Source organism: Dromiciops gliroides, chromosome 5, assembly GCF_019393635.1.
Source record: "Dromiciops gliroides isolate mDroGli1 chromosome 5, mDroGli1.pri, whole genome shotgun sequence".
NCBI classification, from domain to species: Eukaryota; Metazoa; Chordata; class Mammalia; order Microbiotheria; family Microbiotheriidae; genus Dromiciops; species Dromiciops gliroides.
In genome coordinates, this window is record NC_057865.1 from 190,738,681 (window position 1) to 190,759,396 (window position 20,716).

The 20,716-nt window shown below is 41.7% G+C and overlaps 1 protein-coding gene across 1 annotated transcript in view; it reads left to right on the forward strand.

Annotated features, from left to right (window-relative positions):
• Nucleotides 1-20,716, forward strand: part of CD9 (CD9 molecule) — a 58,980-nt gene that overhangs the window by 36,852 nt on the left and 1,412 nt on the right. The window contains exons 2-7 of the mRNA XM_043967202.1: nucleotides 336-438; nucleotides 13,261-13,358; nucleotides 14,151-14,225; nucleotides 18,936-19,034; nucleotides 19,187-19,276; nucleotides 20,318-20,401. Of these exons, the coding sequence (XP_043823137.1) occupies nucleotides 13,293-13,358; nucleotides 14,151-14,225; nucleotides 18,936-19,034; nucleotides 19,187-19,276; nucleotides 20,318-20,401 (414 nt within the window). The 5' untranslated portion in view covers nucleotides 336-438; nucleotides 13,261-13,292. The remainder of the gene's footprint in view (nucleotides 1-335; nucleotides 439-13,260; nucleotides 13,359-14,150; nucleotides 14,226-18,935; nucleotides 19,035-19,186; nucleotides 19,277-20,317; nucleotides 20,402-20,716) is intronic.

Consider the following 20,716-nt stretch of genomic DNA (forward strand, 5'->3'; position numbering starts at 1 on the left):
CATTTGAATGGTTAAGCACAGTAGATGCCATCTTGTGCATAAAATTTTCAGGCTGATAATCTTCCCTAGCACATGTTAAGGAACACTGATTAATCACAAAGTATAACAGTGTTGGGGCAGCTAGGTGGCACAGTGGATAAAGCATTGGCCCTGGATTCAGGAGGACCCGAGTTCAAATCCAGCCTCGGACTCTTGACACTTACTAGCTGTGTGACCCTGGGCAAGTCATTTAACCCTCATTGCCCCGCCCAAAAAAAGAAAGTATAACAGTGCAGGGTGTGAGAGTGTTATTCTGAATAACAGCTATTCATTTGGGTATGTCTTCTTTCTCATAGCTCGCAGGAATTGCAGTCCTTGCCATTGGCCTATGGCTCCGGTTTGACTCTCAGACGAAGAGTATCTTTGAGCAGGAAAATAACAATTCCAGTTTCTACACAGGTAAGGCCAGAAAGGAAGAAAGAGGACATAAACCTCTCACCTATGGAGAAGTGATCTCTCCAGGAAGGAACTGGGAGAGTGTCCTTTTCTCTAGCTAACTATGCTTACTAGCAGGTAATATCAACCATGCTCCCTTCCTTTCACTGCTGTGGAATCACAAAGCTTAGCTAAAGGTAGGCCTTGGGAATAGAAGGATTGTTTTTCCAATTAAGCCTGAGGAGGGGGCACTTTGAGCCAGAAATATTAACTTGGTTATAAGAAGGTAGCTTGGGTCTCAGAGGCAGAAAAAATCCTTCTGAAATGAACATCTTGTACTCTGTCATTCCTTTTACTCAAAGAACTTAGTTCATTTGATTCAAAGAGGGAGGGAACTGGGTAGGTTTTGTTCTTTTTTTTTTTTTTAAATAAGGAAACCTGAGACCCAGGTATGACTTGTTTCCCAAGCCATTTAGTGTTAGTAAATCAGAGTACCCAAGAAAGTAGACTGCAGATTCAGATTGAACCCTGGGGTCTGTTTTCCAAGTTGCTTCTATTATATGGTAGAGATTTAAAATTTAAATGGCACACGGGAAGAAAGGAAGGAAAGAAACAAATAATGATTAAATACCTACTGTGTGTCAGGCACTGTGTGCTAATAAGCACTTTTACAAATCTCCTTTGATCCTCATAACAGCTCTGAGAGATAGGTACTACTATCTCCATTTTACAGTTGAAGAAACAGAGGCAGATAGAGGATAAGTGATTTTGTCCAGGGTCACACCGTTAATAAGTATCTAAGGCTTGAATTGAACTCGGTGCTCTATCCATTCTGACACCTAGCTCACTAGTTGCATGGGGACATTTCAACAAGTAAAAACTCAAGTTTTTCCTACATAGGGAGGGGTGTGTGTGTGTGTGTGTACTTCCTCTTCCCCCCCTTCCACCCCAGAGCTTTCCATTGCTTTAATCTTATTTTTATTGCTATTTCATTACCAAAAATGTCACCCCTTGTAACAAAGATTCTAAATAAGATATTTGGGATGGAGAGGAAAGCAATACAGCAAAACCAACACCCATCTCTGCAGAGAAGGGAAGAACTGTTTTCTGAGGCCAAACCTCGTCATTATTTCAATTCATTTCCTCTCAAATTTAAGCTCTTCAAAATACTTTTTTGGGGGGAAAAAGCATCATGAAATGGAGTGCCTCACACAAACAGAAGGTGTAAGGCAGAGTTAAATGTTGGTTAAGGGCCATCAAACTAGATTTACCCGCTTCCAAGTAAAACACAGAACGTTCTATTTTCTGCTACATTTTGAAAGGTGACTTCGTTTATAAGAAACAAAAGAAACTTCTTAATTTTCAAATGATGCTATCGTAGAGCTCGAACCTTCCCACCCACCAGAGAAGTCATTTAAGGGGGGAAGGGGGAAAAACAATATAGGCAGACAGAGGTTATCTTCACCCTCACTCCAGGACAGAATGAGTTTTTGACTTTGACTTTCCACTGGGCTGGTTTGGAGCAGGAGAGAGCCTGTTCACAGGGCCTGTTTGGTTGCATTCCAAACGAGACTCAGTGCTGGGACTTAACTGCTTTGTCTTTTGTTTTGTTTTAGGGTGTACCACCCACTATCAAAAGAAAGCGAAATAGAGGAGTGAGTACAGTGTCAAAAAAACCAGTTTTAAGAGAACAGGTTTCCATAGTGTCCCAGCTTGTTTTTAGCAACAAAGAGAGGAGAGGCCCACAGGAGGGTTGCCCTGCCATCTCATACAGTTGGCTTCAAGAGAAGTGTTTACAAAATGGTAGCTTAAAAGGAAATGAGGGGGCAGAATTGGAAGGTAGAAGGTCTTTGCAGGTAGGGGGTGGGGCTGAGAGGTAGATAATCTCCTTTTGCTGTACCACAGCACTTGACCTTTAAAAAAAGAAAGTCCCTCATTCTTTCTGGTCAGAAGGAACATATAAAGAGATGTCATGTGGAATCGGGATTCAATTTGTCCTGATTAGTCCAAGAGGACAGCAGCAGAAACATTGAGTAGAAGACATAGAGACAGATTTCCTAACAATTAGAGGTAGGTAGCAGGTTCCATGGTCAGCTAGTTGGCATAGTGGATAGAGTGCCAGGCCTAGAGTCAAAGATCTGAGTTCAAATCCAGCCTCAAACACTTACTAGCTTGTGTAACCCTGGGCAAGTCACTTTACCCCATTGGCCTCAGTTTTCTCATCTGTAGAATGCGCTGGAGAAGGAAATGGCAAACCACTCCAGTATCTTTGCCAAGAAAACCCCAAATGTGCTCATGAAGAGTCAGACAAAACTGAAACAACTGAACAACAAAAACGGATTTCTGCTCCCTCAAGGTCTTCAAGCAAATTTTGTTGGATGTTGGAGGTAGTTGGGTACAGAAGAAAGACCACTGGCTCTAGAATCACGAGAACTGGGTTCAAATTATGCTTCTGATGCTTACTTGACTTTCTTATATGAACTTGGGCAATTTCACTTAATCTCCTGTGGGTTTCACATATTTCAAATAAGAGACTGGGACTCCAAGACCTTTGATGCCTTCCTGTCTCTAGGTCTAGGCTCCTATGATCCTAGAAGGGATTCCTGCACAATTATAGGTTGGCCCAGGAAGGCCTCTCAGGTTCTTTAGGGGCAGTAAATCGTTGGGCATGGGGTCAGGAAGCCCTGCCCACTTAGTAGCTGTACCCTGGTCATGTCACTTAACCTTGGTTTCCTTACTGTAGAATTAAGTTAATCATAGCACGTACCTCACAAGGAGGTTATGAGGATTGATTGATTATATTAGTAAAAAATAAATTTGTGCAGCACTTAGCACAGTGCCTGGCACACACTGTGTGTAGTAGGTGCTTAATTAATGCTTGTTTCTTTCCCAACCCTGAGACTGTCTGATTGCTCTTTTAGGGAAAGTAGATCAAAAGCCACTTCAGAACTCCTTCCTGACATCAGCCCAAAGGCATACCAATATTCCCCTCCTTCCCCCCAAAGAGGTCCTAATTCTTCCATTGTACTCCCCCTAGGATGAATAACCTCCCCATTCTGATTGCTGCTGACAACCAGATGTTGATTTTGTTGACCAGTGGCCTGGATGCTGGCTCAATTTTTGACCAGGGCAGATTTAGAATGTACCTTGGCTGCTTAATGTTTTGTAAAATAGCATGAATGTATGGAGACTTATGTGGTAGCATGAGAATGTGATCTATCGAGTGTTATCTATCTAATGAGATCATATTTGTATAAAGCACTTAGCTCAGTGCCTGGCATGTAGTAGGCACCATGTAAATATAGTACTCACATTTGTCATGTTTGAGTGGAGAGCCCTTCTTTCCCTTGCACTTGAGACATCAGGTCATTGCAGGGCATACCTCCAGCTGGCAAATGCCCCTGAATGCCTTGAAGAGTAGGAAAGCGAGTGGCAACTCTGAGCCAGTCAAGAGCCTGATGCATGTTGGCATTCACAGAGAGGAACTGTGACCCCCAGAAACCCAAACCCAGCCCCTAGAAAAGCCAGATCACCCGCTCAGGGCTGTGTGCATGCACAAGGTTATAAGATGGGGAGCAAGACCTATTAAGCCTTTAAGGAATGCATATTTGTTGTTCCTAAGGGCTCACACCACTCTAGGTACATGAGTTCAAAACCCTAATGACCAACCACTGGAAAACTGGCGGTTCTGCCTGAAGTTGAGGAGCAAGACAGGAAATCATACAGGTTCCTGGGAGTTAGAGATGGGAAGGACCTTTGAGATCATCTAAGTCAGTCCCTTTCTTTAAGAATTACTTATTAAGGAATACAGGAACAGAAGCTTCCTCCTCCCCACCAAAAACAAACAAAAAAACCCAATAGTAGGTAATGTTGAAAAATCCCTGCATCACCAGAGTCACAACCACCGCCATATTTTCCTATGCTAATTACGGTGCCCATTTTTCAGGCTCCTCCTTCTTGGGACAGACTGAAAGGTTTTTGTGAGACAACCACTTTCTAGAGTATAAATAGGGAGACTGGATCTGTGAACTTGGTATAGGGAATTCCCTCTATTCCTGATGCCAGCACTTTGCATTTTATAGTCTGAGGGAGCTGTCTAGAGAATTGGGATGTAAAAGTGACTTGCCCAGGATCATGCAGCCACCATGGGTCAGAGGCAGATCTTGAACCTGAAGCCAGCTCCCTAGTGACTATGCCACAGCTGCCACTCGTGTGAATGAAAGTAGTGGGAAATAATATTGGGTGGGACATTGGCCATGGCTAGTCACTTGATCTCATGCCAGCCCTTTGCTAGTCTCTTCACCATCTGTGCCAGCTGCCATCCTTTACCTAGGCATGGCTGAAGTGGTGATTAGTGACTGAGATAACAGTAAACTATCTCAGTTTTGGCTAATTATCTTGGGGTGAATAATAAATACATGTCATATAACAGACATGTTACCTGACTCTGGTTTGAAATGTTTTGGCAATTGAGTAAAGGCTGAAATATTAAACTGTACAGTAGAGCTCCCAAAGAGGCTTTGCAGTTTTTATAACCTTCTCACCCCCATCATTGTTTTAGGGAGCAACTAGTTTGCAGAAACTCCCCAATGGGAATAAACCCAGAGGCTCCTGTACTAGCCGCAGAACCCTTGGCTGTAGATAGCAGCCACCCTCTCTTCCTCCACAAAGGCTATTGATAACTTGAGACCCAATAGGAAGGAGCCCTGCCCCCCTCAACCTTGTGCTTCCAGTTAAAGTGGTAGGAGTGGCCATCTACTTCAAGTGGTACAGTTGCCTATGTAGGTGATCAGAACACAATCACTCAGACAAGCAAAGACAATAAAATTTCAGAATACCTGTTTAATGTTCTCTGCATGCTGAGGCAGAACCAAGAATCTCACAAATTGGACTGGGGACAGGAGAAAGCTGAGAGTTGATGCTGTCAGTCCAGGCACAAGTATATCAATGCTGTTGTCCCTAGCACATATGCCCAGACCTTTCAACTGGTAATATCACCCCAAGGCTCAGCTGAGTAGACAGACCATCGTGGACACTGACAAGCTGAGTTCTTACTGTGGGAAGCAGGCCTGCCAGGAAGTCAAGCAGGATGTCTGTGGTCAGAGAGGTTTCATAGGTGATTGGTGAAGCTCTTGGTATTGGGAAGTTTGGGCACCAATAATGCTAATGGCTGGGTGCCTTGTGGTTAGCTGATATGAGCAGTTAATCCGATGCTTCTGTATCTTGCAAGAAAGCAACAATTGCTCTTACCTAGAGGCCTTTGGGGGTAAAGGAATTCTTAGTATTGGTGGGTCCTAACAGGCAGTGTGATACTTGGAATAAATGTATTAGGATTAGGGAAGAGTTTGCTGTAATTGGAAAAAAATGTTTTGACCTGAGTAGGCAACCAGATATTTTGGGCATCTGAAAGAGACATAAATTTTTATCCCCTCTGGGTCCCCTAAAGGATTTTCAAAGAAAGAATTTGCCTGGTATGACAAAAATTGGTATCAAGAGAATCTGATATATAAAATATTTCCCCAAATTCAGTCCCAATGTGTGCTTCTCTGATAAGAAAGAAATGTGAAATAGAATCATTCCAAACAAGTAGAGCTCAAAGCCTTTCCTGGAGCTATACAAAAAACCCCTAGGTGATCTGGGAACTCTCTTACGCAGCTAAATAAGTCCCTGTCAGTAGAGGGAAGTGGGCAGGGGGTGGATATCAGGAGGAGCAAGTAGGAAACTTTTCTTTTCCTTTTGCTGAGTCGCAGAAAATTAGTCATGCGTCCTGGTGTGATGGCCACCCCTGCATTTGGTAACTGCCACACCCAAAGTTCCAGTTTTCCTAAGCTAAATGCCTGGAAATGTGTGTGAGGCCTGAAGCATCTGCTTGAAAGAATGGGATAAACAACGTGGTTGTTACAGAAGTTAATACTGTAATCCTAGAAGAGAGAATGTTCAATGACAGATGACTTTTTCCATGAGTCAGACCCAAAAAGCTAACAAGCATTTGTTTTGTAAAACATAACAGCTTGTCATTGGCTGCTGATCCGAAGGGTTATTGGTTGAAATAAAGGTGGAATTCCTCATGGAAACCAAAATAAGCTGCCCATTTAAAAATCCAGTCCAATTCTGGAGGTCTGTTTCCGTTTGGGCTTGGTATCTAGCTTGGTATCTCCAGCTAAACCTATGGCACACATCTGAGGAAAAAAGCTCCTTCAAACCTAGAACTCTCTTCCCCCCCATCTCTGCCTCCTAGCCTCCTTGGCTTCCTTTAAGTCTATACTAAAGTCCTATCTTCTGCAAGAAGCTTTTCTCAAGTCCTGCCTTTCTTCCAAGAGTATCCCCAATTTATCCTGTCTGTATCTTGCTTCATCTTACTGCCTCCCTCACTAGATTGGGAGCTTCTTGAGAACAGGGACCATCTTTTGTCTTTCTTCGTATTCCTAACACTCAGCACCGCACCTGGTACATAATGGGTGCTTAATAAGTACTTGTTATGGGGCAGCTAGGGTGGTGAAATGGATAAAGCACCAGCCCTGGATTCAGGAGGACCTGAGTTCAAAATAGGCCTCAGACTCTTGACAATCACTAGCTGTGTGACCTTGGGCAAGTCACTTAATCCCCATTGCCCCGCAAAAAAAAAAGTACCTGTTGACTGACCCAAAAAAGCCCTCATCCTCATTATCAACCTCTGTTTTCTAGTTGTCTATGAAAAAAATAATAATAATTGAGAGAACCAATAAGACCGTTGCTTCTATAATTAGAAAAGACTTTCTGCTCCCCTCCCCCATGAAGAATATAGCCTTATACTTCATTGTTATAACCACTAGAACAGATGTGCAAGTAATAGGAGTGTCTTCTAGGTAGACCCTAGACACTGAAAGATGGGACTCTTAAATTCTGTTAGTGCCCTCTCCTAGAACTATAATCTTTCTTTTTCTTAATTCCTAAAAGTATTTTATTTCCAGTTACATGTAAAGATAGTTTTCAACATTTGTTTTCATAAGATTTTTAGTTCCTAATTTTTCTCCATCCCTCCCCCTTCCCCAAGACAGAAAGCAATCTGATATAGGTTATATGTGTACAAAAACTATGATCTTTCTGTTATATAAAATAGAATTTAAAGAAATTTGGAGGAATTTTTCCACCTTTGTGAATTGTTTCATGTCCTTGAAAAATAATTTCTAATTTCTTAATCCCTTTATCAATAATGGCTAGCATTAACATAGATTTTGCAAAGTACTTTACAGTTTTTCACTTTCTCCTCAGAACAACCCTGGGATGTAGGTGCTATTATTATCCTCATTTTATAGATGAGGAAACTGAGGCACAGAGAGATCAAGTGACTTCTCCAGGGTCACACAACTACTAAGTGTCTGAGGCTGGATTTGAACTAAGGCCTTTATGACTCCAGATTCTTGTACCACCTTTCATTCAATGCAATAAATACTGTTTAAGTACCTAGTTTGTGCAAGACATGGGAGCTAGGCTCCAGATATCCAAGGGCAAAAGGATGTCAAATAGCCTTGATCCTCTAGGAACTTGCCTTGATCAGGATGCTGTTGCAAATCCACTGATAAGTAAAGAAGTGAGGCCCAGAACTGGAAAGGCCGAAACAAGATAAGGAATCTGAGCATTCCAAGTATGGGGGTGAAGAAGGCCATGATTTAAATGCTCAGAGACGGGCAATGATATAATGTCAAGTTTAGGAAATAGCTACTTGTCCAGTCTGGCTGGAAATGTAGAGTTCATCAAGGAGATTGTTGTGAAACAGAGCCAGAGAGGGAGATGGGAACTGGATTGTGGAATGCCTTGCCTCAACTCATCTTTCTCATGCCATAGGTAGAAACAGCAAAAGGCACTAACTACACTGAGCTGACCCCAGCTCAGTGGGAAGCAGCGCTGAGATGAGAACCTCAGCCTCTCTCCCAACCAATAGGCATTGTTAGTAGCTAAAAGAGCACTGGACTTGGAGTCAGGAATCCGGAATTCAAATCCTTCCTCCTAACACTTCTGGCTCTGTGGCTGTGAGCATCAATTAAACTCACTGAGCCCATTTCATCCTCTTTAAAAAGGAGATAATATTTGTATCCTCTGTGTCCTGTGATTGTTTTGAAGAAAACATTTTTCTTCACCACTAAGAGCCATAAAATGTTAGTAGATATGATCTTCTGTGATTGTTCTGTCTCCCCATGGTACAGAGTTTATACCAATCATTCAATAATAATGTATGTAATAAAACTTGGTTCTAAGAGACCCACCGTTTAGATGTAATCTGGGTTTGTACTCCTCCCTCTGGATAAGCCATTCAACCCTGGGATTGGCCAGAAATTATAACCATAATTAGCAAGGATTTTACAGCAAACTTCAGTGACTTGACATCACTCGAGCTAGGTAGTGGTCAATGAAGGCAGAGGAAGTATGAATTCTTGGCTACAGGCCCTCAGCTTGTTGCATGCAAAGCTGTGTGGCTCAGTACTGATTTGGGCCCGGGGCTCTCTGAGCCGGATGTGTACAGTGGGAATGAAAACCATCACCATCCTGTCTGTGTGATCTTGAATAAGTCCATTTCCAAGCCTATGGTTTTTCTAGCCATAAATTGGAAGTGGTTATCAAGGCTTCAAAAGGATATTGTGAATAGGAATAAATGAAATGTCCATTAATGCTTGAAGCCCCTGAAAGAAACAATAGAAAAGAGGTAGCTGTGGGTGGAAGCAAGAGCACTGGACTAGAAAGCAGAGGACTTGGCTTTTAGTGCCAGCTATGCTTTTTATCTTTCTAAGTAAGTAGGCAAATCACTTAACCTGTCCTGGGACACACCTTCCTCATCTGTTTTTGTTTTTGTGGGGCAATGAGGGTTAAGTGACTTCCCCAGGGTCACACAGCTAGTAAGTGTCAAGTGTCTGAGGCCGGATTTGAACTCAGGTTCTCCTGAATTCAGGGCTGGTGCTTTATCCACTATTCCACCTAGCTGCCCCCTTAGTTTCCTCATCTGAAAAATGGGAGTTGGTTTAGAAAAGCTCAGAGGAGGGGCGGCTAGGTGGCACAGTGGATAAAGTACCGGCCCTGGATTCAGGAGTACCTGAGTTCAAATCCGTCCTCAGACACTTGACACTTACTAGCTGCGTGACCCTGGGCAAGTCACTTAACCCCAATTGCCTCACCAAAAAAAAAAAAGAAAGAAAGAAAAGGTCAGAGGAACCTTTCAGGCCTTACCTTATATGGTCCTAGTCTCATAATCTCAACACTACACATAGTAGTAATTATCATTTTAACTAGAATTCTGTTTATTCATGAGAGCCAGTACATCATTCTTACAGTCTTGAAGACCTGGGTTCTAGTCCCAGTATTGTGACTCAGCATTGATACAAAGAAAAGGCAAAAACTCCCTGCCTTTAAGAACCTTACATTCTAATGAGGAAAAAAAGCTACACAGAATACCTGGCTATATATGCATTGGCTCTGTGAGCTTGGCCAAAGAATTTAGCCTCCCTGTGCCCCAGTCAGCCTTCGAAGACTATAAGTTCAGGAGAAGATGCCAATTTGGCAATGGTAAAAGAAGCTTCTCCCCAGGAGCTCACTTTGCCAATGAGATCACAGGACCGATTTCTTAGACCTCCCCAGAGTCAAAGAATTTTTTTTTCCTTTCCACAGCGTCTTGTACATAATGTAGGTTCAAATCAAAACAATCAACTGTCCCATGAGACTTTTCGGTCAGTCTTGTACTATTTGTATTCTGGGACTGCCTTTGCCACCCAACTGGATGTATAGACTGAATAAACCTTAGACCCGATGGAGTGTCTTTCCTACCTCTGAGTACAGTAGTATACACAACAGCTTAGCAGGATGAACAGATATAAAAATGGGGTCCTTCACAACCTTCTTCCCTTGCCCTCTGGCAGAGCCTGTGCAGGGTTGACCTCATCCCCACCAATCCTAGTTCATCTTTTGCTATGAGGCAGGCAGTGTTGGCCACCCACTCACTTACCCCAACTTCTTCCCAAATCCCTTTATCTCTTCACCCTTAACAGTGTTATTCACCAAGTTCCACTCTGGCATTCATGACCCAGTGAGGGTGACAGAAGTCTTTCCATTCTAAACATAACTAAATTCAGATAAAATACTATCGACAGTTTTGGATCTAGAAGGGGACCTTAGAGGGTCCAACCCTCTCATTTTAAAGAGTAGCCATGGAACCCTGGGTAAATCATTTGACTTTTGTTTTTTTGTTTTCTTTTAGTTTTTTGCTTTTTGTTGTTGTTGTTGTTTGGTGGTGGTGTTTTTTGCTGGGCAATGAGGGTTAAGTGACTTGCCCAGGGGCACACAGCTAGTAAGTGTCAGGTCCTCCTGAATCCAGGGCTGGTACTTTATCCACTGCGCCACCTAGCTGCCTCAAATCATTTGACTTTTATGAGCCTCTTTTTTTTCCCCCCCTTTTAACAGTACTTCACTGGGCTGTGAGGAAAATCTTAGGGTGCTGCATAAATGTAAGATTGTAATATTAGAATATAATAATCACCCCAAATGACATCTCTAAGTCTTTATACTCAATCAGATGATGAACAACAGTGCTCTAATCCATTTTTTTTTTTATTTGAGCAGTGATACATTTTGTCATCTCCTCCTTGCTCTAGCCTCTGTAAAGGAGAGTACTCCATCAAGCCAAGGGTGTCTTCATTTGCAAAGCTCTCCAAGGGTCAGCGCCTTCTTCTCTCGTGTCCTCCAGCATTTTTAAAATTCATCAATAACTACCTGGTACTGGCTAAGAAATAGAGTGATAGCTCAGTGGGATAGATTAGGGTCATAGTACATTGTTGTAAATGACCATAGCAACTTAGGGTTTGATAAACCCAAAGAGCCAAGATTTGGGGACAAAAACTCACTATTTGACAGAAACTCTTGGGGAAGCTGGAAAACAATATGACAGGAAACTAGGTAGCGACCAACATCTCACACAGTATACCAAGATAAAGTCAAAATGGGTACATGATTTAGACACAAAGAGTGACACCATAAGCAAATTAGAGGAGTATGGAATAGTTTAGCTGTCAGATATGTGGTTCAGGGAGGAATGTTAAAAGTCTGCACAAATAAAAGCAATGAAGCCAAAATAACTGAGCTACAACCTCCTATCAGATGGTCTAATGTGACAGAAAAGGAAAATTATAAATGTTGGAGGGGATGTGGGAAAACTGGGACACTAATTCATTGTTGATGGAGCTGTAAACTGATCTAACAATTTTGGATTGTAATTTGGAACTATGCCCAAAGGGCTATCAAACTGCATACCCTTTGACCCAGCAATACCATTACCAGGTATATATCCCAAAGAGATCAAAAAAAGGAGGACAGAACCGACATGTACAAAATTATTTATAGCAGCTGGTTTTTGGTGGTAAAGAATTGCAAAGTGAGGAGATGCCCATCATTGGGGAATGGCTGAACAAGTGCTGTATGGTTATAATGGAATATTATTGAGCAAATAAGAAATGGCAAGCAGGATAATTTCAGAAAACCAGGAAAGATTTACATGAACTCATACAGAGGGAAGTAAGCAGAACCAGAACATTGTACACAGTAACAGCTATGTTGTACAATGAAGAACTACGAATGACTTAGCTATTCTCAACAATACAACAATCCAAGACAATCCCAAAGGACTAATGATGAAGCAAGCTATCCACCTCCAGAGAAAGAACAAATTGAAGCATACTGTTGTTCTTTCTCTTTTTTCCTTTCTTTCTCTCTCCAAGTTTTCTTCCACAAAATGACTAATATGGAAATATGTTTTATATAATTGCAGATGTATAACCTATACCAGATTGCTTGCCATCTTATGGGGAGAGATAGAATATTGAACTCGGCTTTTTTTAAATTAATATTTAAACTGTTTATACATGTAATTGGTGGAAAATAAAATATTTTAAAACCCCAATTTTAAAATTCATCAACAAAAAGCATTAACCATAACTAACATTTCTATTAGCATTTTAACATGCTAATATTATCTCATTTTGTCCTGTGAGGTGGGTGTTATTATTTTCCCCATTTTACAGATGAGGCCAATAAAAGTTAAGTGACTTGTCCAGGGTCACATGGCCAATAACTGTCTTCCCAACTCCAGGTCAAGCCCTCTATCCACTAGCTACATTAATAAGCACCTATTTAACTATGATCTTGTATAAAGTACTTTATAAAAGGTCAAATACAAAAAACAGTCCTTATTTTCTAGGAATTTGCAGTCTTAAGAAGCTGACAACTCATCGCTTCATAAGACTTCCACCACTTAAGTCCGCTTAGACCATAATACTCCAGAGGACCTCTTTTGTGAAATTCAGTACACCAACCACTTCCCTGAATCATAAAATATTTCCTTGGCAAATTGGAGACATGCATGTTCCATTAACTATTATCATCCCAACCAGCCTTGTTTAAAAGTTGGTTGAGGGGGGCAGCTAGATAGCGCAGTGGTTAAAGCACCGGCCCTGGATTCAGGAGTACCTGAGTTCAAATCCGGCCTCAGAAACTTGACACTTACTAGCTGCGTGACCCTGGGCAAGTCACTTAACCCCAATTGCCTCACTAAAAAAAAAAAAAAAAAAAAAAAAAGTTGGTTGATATCACTCTCATTGCAGAGCCAGAGAAGCCCACTGATTTGGCCAGGGTGATCCAAGAAGGTTGTGTCTTCTGCCTAGAGGCAGAATCCAATATTCTTGCTTTCTTCTCAGGGCTAGTGTATTAAATCAATGAGACCAGTAGATGTTTGTTTGGGGGGGGGGGGCATTAGACCATTAGAATAACTGCACTAAGGACTGATTGTAAAGCTGCAGTGTGTTTTTTTTCTTCTCCCTTCTGTCCTCTTAGGTGTTTACATCTTGATTGGGGCTGGTGCCCTCATGATGCTGGTGGGTTTCCTGGGCTGCTGTGGGGCTGTGCAGGAGTCACAATGCATGCTGGGCTTGGTGAGTGTCCCTTTTGAAACTGCCTCATCACCCCACTCTGATCCTCTTAGTCCCATCCAGGCACAGATGATACAGAACCCATCTGGCGTGGCATAGGGTTCTCTAACGAAATGAACTATCCCAATATCTCCCTACCACTCTCTTCCCTTAGGGCAGTCCTCCCTGTCTATTAGCAAGAGATGGGGGTGGCGGGTGGTCAGCCTGGTTATATATACTAGTTCTCCTTCTTGGTGGTGACTGGTTTTCTCTTCTTTCTTCCTGGCATCTATTCCATGACTGCCTCTAGGCAACTAAGTGCCAGAACTTTGCTTTTTCTTTTTTTGAAGACTACGCTTGCTTTTTTTCCCTGAATCCACAGGTATCTTTGCCCTCTCTCCTTGGAAATAACTCTAGTTCCCTTAACTCTTCCCAGCTTCTATCACCTCCTTTCCCTTTTCCCAAGATTTAGGATCTTTGCAATGTGGCCATGCTTTTGTAAATTTATCAAGTTAGGGATGACTTTCTATTATCTGTATTTTATCTCTTCTAAGTCTTTGGCTCTTTTTCCTGACTTTTAATCCTACTGCTACTATAATACTTTCCTCTTTTCTCCCTGGCATGTGACTAAGTATTTGTGCCCCCAGAAACCCATGCCCTAGGGTTTCGATTCTCCTTGGTTTCAGGACACATTGAAAATTCTACCAAGGATAAGCTTAAAATTGTACAGAGTACATCCTGAAATCCTATGATCTAACTATTTGTGTGTGTGTGGTTTTTTTTCTCCTGACCCTTGTTCCCCTTTTTGTCTTTTAGTTCTTTGCCTTCCTCTTGGTGATTTTTGCCATTGAAATAGCTGCTGCCATCTGGGGTTATTCCCACAAAGACGAGGTAGGCTTTGCCTGAAAGGACTCGCTTCCATTGATTAGAGCAGTCTGGGTTTGAGGGATGTGACATTGCTCCTGGCTATCTTCTTTGCCAGTTTTTAGCAGAATCTTGCATTATCATGAACACAGACATATACATATACATGCATGTGCATCTATACACATGCTAGGGACCAGCACACATTCCATCTCTGCCCCTTCAGTTGAAAGTGTTGAAGAAGTCTTCAGTGGAAACTAAAGTGTCTAAATGGCAACAAGCCAATCATCAGACCCAATGGCCTTTTCTTAGGCCTCCTCCCCTTTGTCTCTCACAGCACATTGTGGGTTACCCTTTCCTCCTCAATGTCCTCCCTCATCCTGCCCTTGCCAAAAAAAAAAATGCCTGAGAAGTCATAACCTTCCAAGAAAAGCAGAGATGAGATGGACACTTTAGTATTTTTATTTACTCAATATATATTTAGAGTACTCAATAAATGTTAAGTCAGGTAGAGTAATAAATTTTATAAAGGGTATAAACCCAAAGGAAACAGGGTTCCTCCCCTTAGTAGAGAAGATAAGACAAAGACAACCAGAATACAAGGCAAAATTCAATTAGTGTTATAAGAGGTACAAAAAATATATTTTTAGAGTTCAGAGGTAAGAGAGGTCTCACCCAGCTATGGAGATCCAAGAAGGCTTCATGAAAGAAGGTTAACATTCAAGCTAAAATTTTTAGAGGCAGAGATGGAGTAAGAAATTTCAAGTGAGGGAATGGCAGCAAGACAAAGAAAGTTTAGAGAAATGGAGAATCATTTTAGTCTGACTGCATTGTAAAGGAGTAAGGTGGGAATGCTCAAAAGCTAGACAGCTGGAAAGAGATTTCTCTCTTCTCCCTTTTCAGTTTGGAAATGTAGCCATTAAAGCTTAAATGTGCACTAAGACTTTTGGGACACCCATCCTGTATGTGCACATCTATATGCATATCTCTAAATATGGTTATATATGTGGATAAATTCTCTTTTTTTTTTGGTAAGGTGATTGGGGTTAAGTGACTTACCCAGGGTCACACAGCTAGTAAGCATATAAAGTGTCTGAGGCCGGATTTGAACTCAGATCCTCCTGAATCCAGGGCCAGTGCTCTACTGCATCACCTAGCTGCCCCTTGTGGATAAATTCTTATAGATATATGCATATATATATGTGCATGTATATCTTATATCTCTAGGGGGTATGTGTGTGTGTCTGTCTGTCTCTCTCTCTCTCTCTATGGAATGTCCCACACGTCTTGGTACAATTTTAAACTTGAATAGCTTAGTCAAGTTTAATCAATAGCTGTATACACACCCTGTAAATAGAAATACAGATAGATAGCTCTGCTAAGCTAGATACCATAGAGAACAGCTGCAGTGTTAGAAGAAAATCAATAGAAATGTCAAGAAGTGCTAAGGAGAAAACATGGCTTAACCAGAACACATCAGGCCAGCCTAACTTTTTTCTTTGAGACAGGATTACTAGCCTGGATAGATCAAAGGAATGCTACATCTTACCTAAATGTTAGCAAAACATTTTTCAGGCATTCCTGCCATTGCTGTGGACAAGATGAAGAAAGGTGGGCTAGAAAGCAGTACAGTTTGAATATACTGGTTGCATGGCCAGGCCTAAAGAGCAGTTATTAGTGGTTCAGTGTCATTTTGGAAGGAGGTGTCCACTGGAGTACCCCAGAAATCTATGGTCTTGCGCCATTTAACACATTTATAAATTCTTATAAGATTTTGCAGCTGACATGCAGCTGGGAGAAATTGCTAACACGTCAGATGTTAAAATCTTGACAGACTAGGACTTTAAGTTAAATTTGAGATGAAATTTAATAGTAGTAAATATCAGTTTTTCTACTTGGATTCAAAAAATCAATTTCACATGTCAGTCAGTAGTTATTTCTGTAAGCACCTGCTATGTGCCAGTCACTGTGCTAAGTACTAGAGATATAAAAAGAAGCAAAAGCTCTCAAGGAGTTCATAGTCTAATGATATAATATAGGTCTAAACTACAATTTGTCTTGGGGAAATCAGAATTGCATCATAATTTTTTTTAAAAAGTGAAATTTTCTACTAAATCCAGGGGAAATGATAGTCTTGCTGCACTCTGCTCTGTTCACATAAAACTGGGGCACTGTGTCCAGTTCTGAGGACCACATTAGAGGAAGAACCTAGATGAATTAGATTGCCTAGGAGAATACTGGTGCCCTTGAAAGAAACAGGGAAAGTGGGAAGGGAGAGTTTAGGGGGAAAGATAATGGGTTCTGGTTGGAACATGCTAAGTTTGAGATGCCTATGGGACATCCCAGTGGAGATGTTCAACAGGTAGTTGGAAATATGGGATTGGAACTCAGCAAAAAGATTGGAGATCTGGATATAGAGAGATTTGGGTGTCAACTTCATAAAGATAACACCTCACAAGAACTGAAATGACCAAGAGTATATAGCAAGAGGGAAAGGAGGGCCCAGGACTGGGATGCATCCACTCATAATGGCAGGATGTAGATGAAGATCTTAGAAAGGAAATCCATCAGTATAGAATTTTGAAAACCCATGGAGTAGAGATCATTTAAAAGAAAGTAGTCAACAGTGTCAAACACTACAAAGAGGTTGAGAACTTACAATAAAATGGTCACTGGTAACCTTGAAGAAAGCAGTTCTGGTTAAGTAGTAGGGATAGCAGCCATATCATAAGGAGCTGAAAAGTGAATGGGAGGAACTGAGTGTGTATGTCTTTTCCTTGGAATCTCTGTGAAACAGAAAAGGGTATTGGGTGATGGCTTGAGAGGATGGCAAGATCAAATGAAGGTTTTTGAAGGGGAGGAGAAATGTAGCCATGAGGATCTATATAGCAGGGAAAGGAGTAATATATAAGAAGTTAAAAATTAGAGAAAAGGGATGATTGAAGAGGCAAGTTCTTGGAGGCAAAGGGGAGTTTGGGGATTGAGGGTATGAGTAAGAGGGACATGTTATCAAGAAGAGCCATCCGTTCTTGGATTGATGGAAAGGAGAAAAAAATGGGGAAAGGTGGTGAGATGACTTGAATTGTAGAATTATGGAGAAGAGAGAATTGTTAATGAATGGTGTTTTTTTTATTCCCCAGGCAGGTATGAGTCAGAGAGGGAGGAAAGGGGATGATGGTGTATATAACTTAGGAGGCTTGGAACAGATGGTGTGGGGAGCACAATAGATTTGGGCAAGGGTAGACAGATTGGGAGGCAGTGGTGAGAGCCCAGCTGAGATTAGACGACAAAGTTGTAGTAGATGCAACATAATTGGGCGCTTTCTGTTATGCAAGTAGGAACTAAGAAGGGAGTCTAGGAAGGAATGCATGGTACTAGGCCAGTACATGCTTTTTGACCAACAGGACCAAAGGAAAAAGGGATGCAAGGGTCAAAGAAGTGAAAAGTTAAGCTGGTTAAATATAGGGTCAAGATTTTGAAGGCAGAAAAGTGAGGCTATGGCCTCACTTTGTTAAAATTTCCTGATGGCTCAGGAAAGGTGGGGAACAGATGTAGAATGACTGAAAACTAGGGGCAGCTAGGTAGCACAGTGGATAAAGCACCAGCCCTGGATTCAGGAGGACCTGAGTTCAAATCCGGCCTCAAATAGCTCTTGATAGGTTGATGTATCCGGATGGAGTGAACGTCAAAGAAGGAGAGGCCTATCCTGAAAAAGGAAGTCCATAGAGGGATCACAAAAGCTATCTCCAAGGATATGAGAGACTGTTCTGTGAAAGAAGAGTTAGGCATGTTATAGGACCTATGGGTAAAACAGCAGGGTAAAAGATTTTGTAAATTAGGAGTTCTTTGTCAATGGAGGTCTTCCACTAGATTCCAGTCGACTACTGAGGTGTACTTGGTAGTTATAGGTTTCTATGATTCTGCTCTTGCACAGAGCTAGGACAATATATTTGTGTTATATTCTGGTTCAAAAAATTGGACCAACCCCACGAGTGGCAGGCTTTTAGATAGATTCTTAGACTTGGCCCATCATTCTAGCCTGTTGAGGACTTCACTCTTTAACACTTCACTAGAACATGTAGGGCTTGACTTACATTACAAAACACATTCTAGAATTCCATGGAGAACAGGCATCAAAGTGTGTGGATTTCCTTAAGAGTGTGTCATTAGTGTCTCCCCATATAGCTTGCCAAACTCTCATAGCACCTCACTTCTTGAGATGATGGGCAATAACTGGAAAGAGAAAGATGGCCACAAAGGCTTTCGTTTTATTTTGTTCTAGAATCCAGGGGACCTGAACGTGTTTTGAGGCAATAGGGAGCCAGTAGAGAGGAGAAGATAGAGGATGGGAGAGAAGAGATAATGTGAACTCACTAAGGGAAGAGGAGGAGGAGACTAAGGAACATGAGGGCTCATCTCACATGGCCCCCATTTTCTCCAAAAATAAGAAATGAGCTCATCTACTGAAAGAGAAAAAGTAGGATGGGTACTTAAATAGAAATAGTTTTCGGGGCAGCTAGGTGGCACAGTGGATAGAGCACCAGCCCTGGAGTCAGGAGTACCTGAGTTCAAATCTGGCCTCAGACACTTAACACTAGCTGTGTGACCCTGGGCAAGTCACTTGACCCCAATTGCCTCACCAAAAAAAAAAAAAAAGGAGTTTTCACCAGTTGCTACAAAGGAATGAATAAAATGATTTGTGAAATGGGTCATTGTTCTTCCTTGTATCCCCTGTAGGTAATTCGTGAGATCCAGGAATTTTATAAGGAAACATACAACAATATGAAGTCCAAAGAAGGTCCCTACAGAGACACCCTCAAAGCCATCCACCATGCAGTAAGTCTTCCTTCTATACTTAATCTCTCTAACTTCTTCGGAGAGGGTGGGGATGCGAGTGTGTGTAGGTCTATGTCATACCAACTCAGCTAATAGCTGAACCAAACTTTTCTTTTCTATTTTTTATTTGACCTGTGGTTATCTCGTTGCAGCTAGATTGTTGTGGTTTGACTGGAGTTTTCGATCAGTTGATCACAGACACCTGCCCCAACAAGGACTTGGTCTCATCAGTTACTCTGAAGGTAAAAACAATTGAGTTCTTCTCTCCTTCCCTCCCCAATCCACCTCAGCCAAATGGGCAAGCCACCATTTAATCTCCAAGTATCTTCTAAATCCTATCTTCTTAAACTGTGGGTCATGATCCCATATGGGGTTGCATAACTGAACATGGGAGTCTCAAAGAATTTGGCAACAGTAAAAGGTGGGGTATACCTATTTTATTTATACCCCGGGTCAAGTAAAAATTTCCCAGGTGAAAAGGGGTCATAAATGGGAAAAACTTAAAAAGCCCTTCTCTAAATCAATACTTCCTCCCCTCCAGGGTAGGTAACAGATAGCTTTGTCTTCCCCATTCTTTCCTGAATGATAACCCTTCTGCCTCCATTTTATCCACAATAGCAAAGGAGGTGGAGGCTGGGAAGAGAACCCAGATGTTCCAGGCAATCGTGTTATCTAAAGTATCTCATACAGGGGGGATAACTTTCTTGCCTTAATTAGAGCTCCTTCCTCTGACTTGCCATACAAATATTTCCAACATGACATTATTAAAAGAACACTGAATGCAGGGACCTGGGTTCAACTTCTTGATCCAATGCTTAATTAATGCTTGTTGTTGCACAAATAATTTTGCCATCTCTGAGCCTCAGTTTTTTCATCTGTAAAATGGAAATAATATACTACTACCATTCCAGGATTTTAGTGAAGTATAAAATGCTTTGTAAACATGATGTTTAATGTAATTTTGGATCAGAGGAAAGTATCTAACCTGAGGACAGAACCAAACCCTAAGGTAGCAGCTTAAAATTTTATGCCTCCCTATGTCTCCCAGCCAGTTTTTAATAACCCTTTCCCCATGTTTTTCCAAGTTTTCCCTCTTGACTCTCAGCCAGGATTTCTTCTCTTCAACTCTCTTGTTCTCTGCTTTTTTTCCCCCTATTTTCTGTCCTCTTTCACCAACCTATCCCACAGCATGCTGTTTGCAAGAAGATGAGTAGTATCTAATGGACAAAGCTGAGTCAAAGCATGGGTTGTGACACATGTCTCCTTGTATTCTCTCCCTAAAGCCTTGCCCAACAGCTATTGAGGAAGTCTTCAATAATAAATTCCATATCATCGGAGCTGTCGGCATAGGGATTGCTGTTGTGATGGTAAGTAGGGACAGGGGATGAAGTGGCTGGTTTCTCGTGCTGTAATGCTATGTAAGGTTAGAAAGGAAAATATATAAATCAGGCCTTGGTCATCTGAGAAGTTTGTACCCCAGGATGGGCCTTGGCATGGACAAAAATATGCAGCTGAATAGGGCCATTAAGCCAGGATATGAATGAACAGTAGAGTGTTTGTTAAGTGGTAGGGAGGTGAGTACCACCTGGGGAAAGGTGATATGGGAAGAATAGTTGAAAGAGCCCCATGTCCAGATTAAACAGGCCAGGGGGGAATCCTGTAGCACTATGCCATGTGTGAGT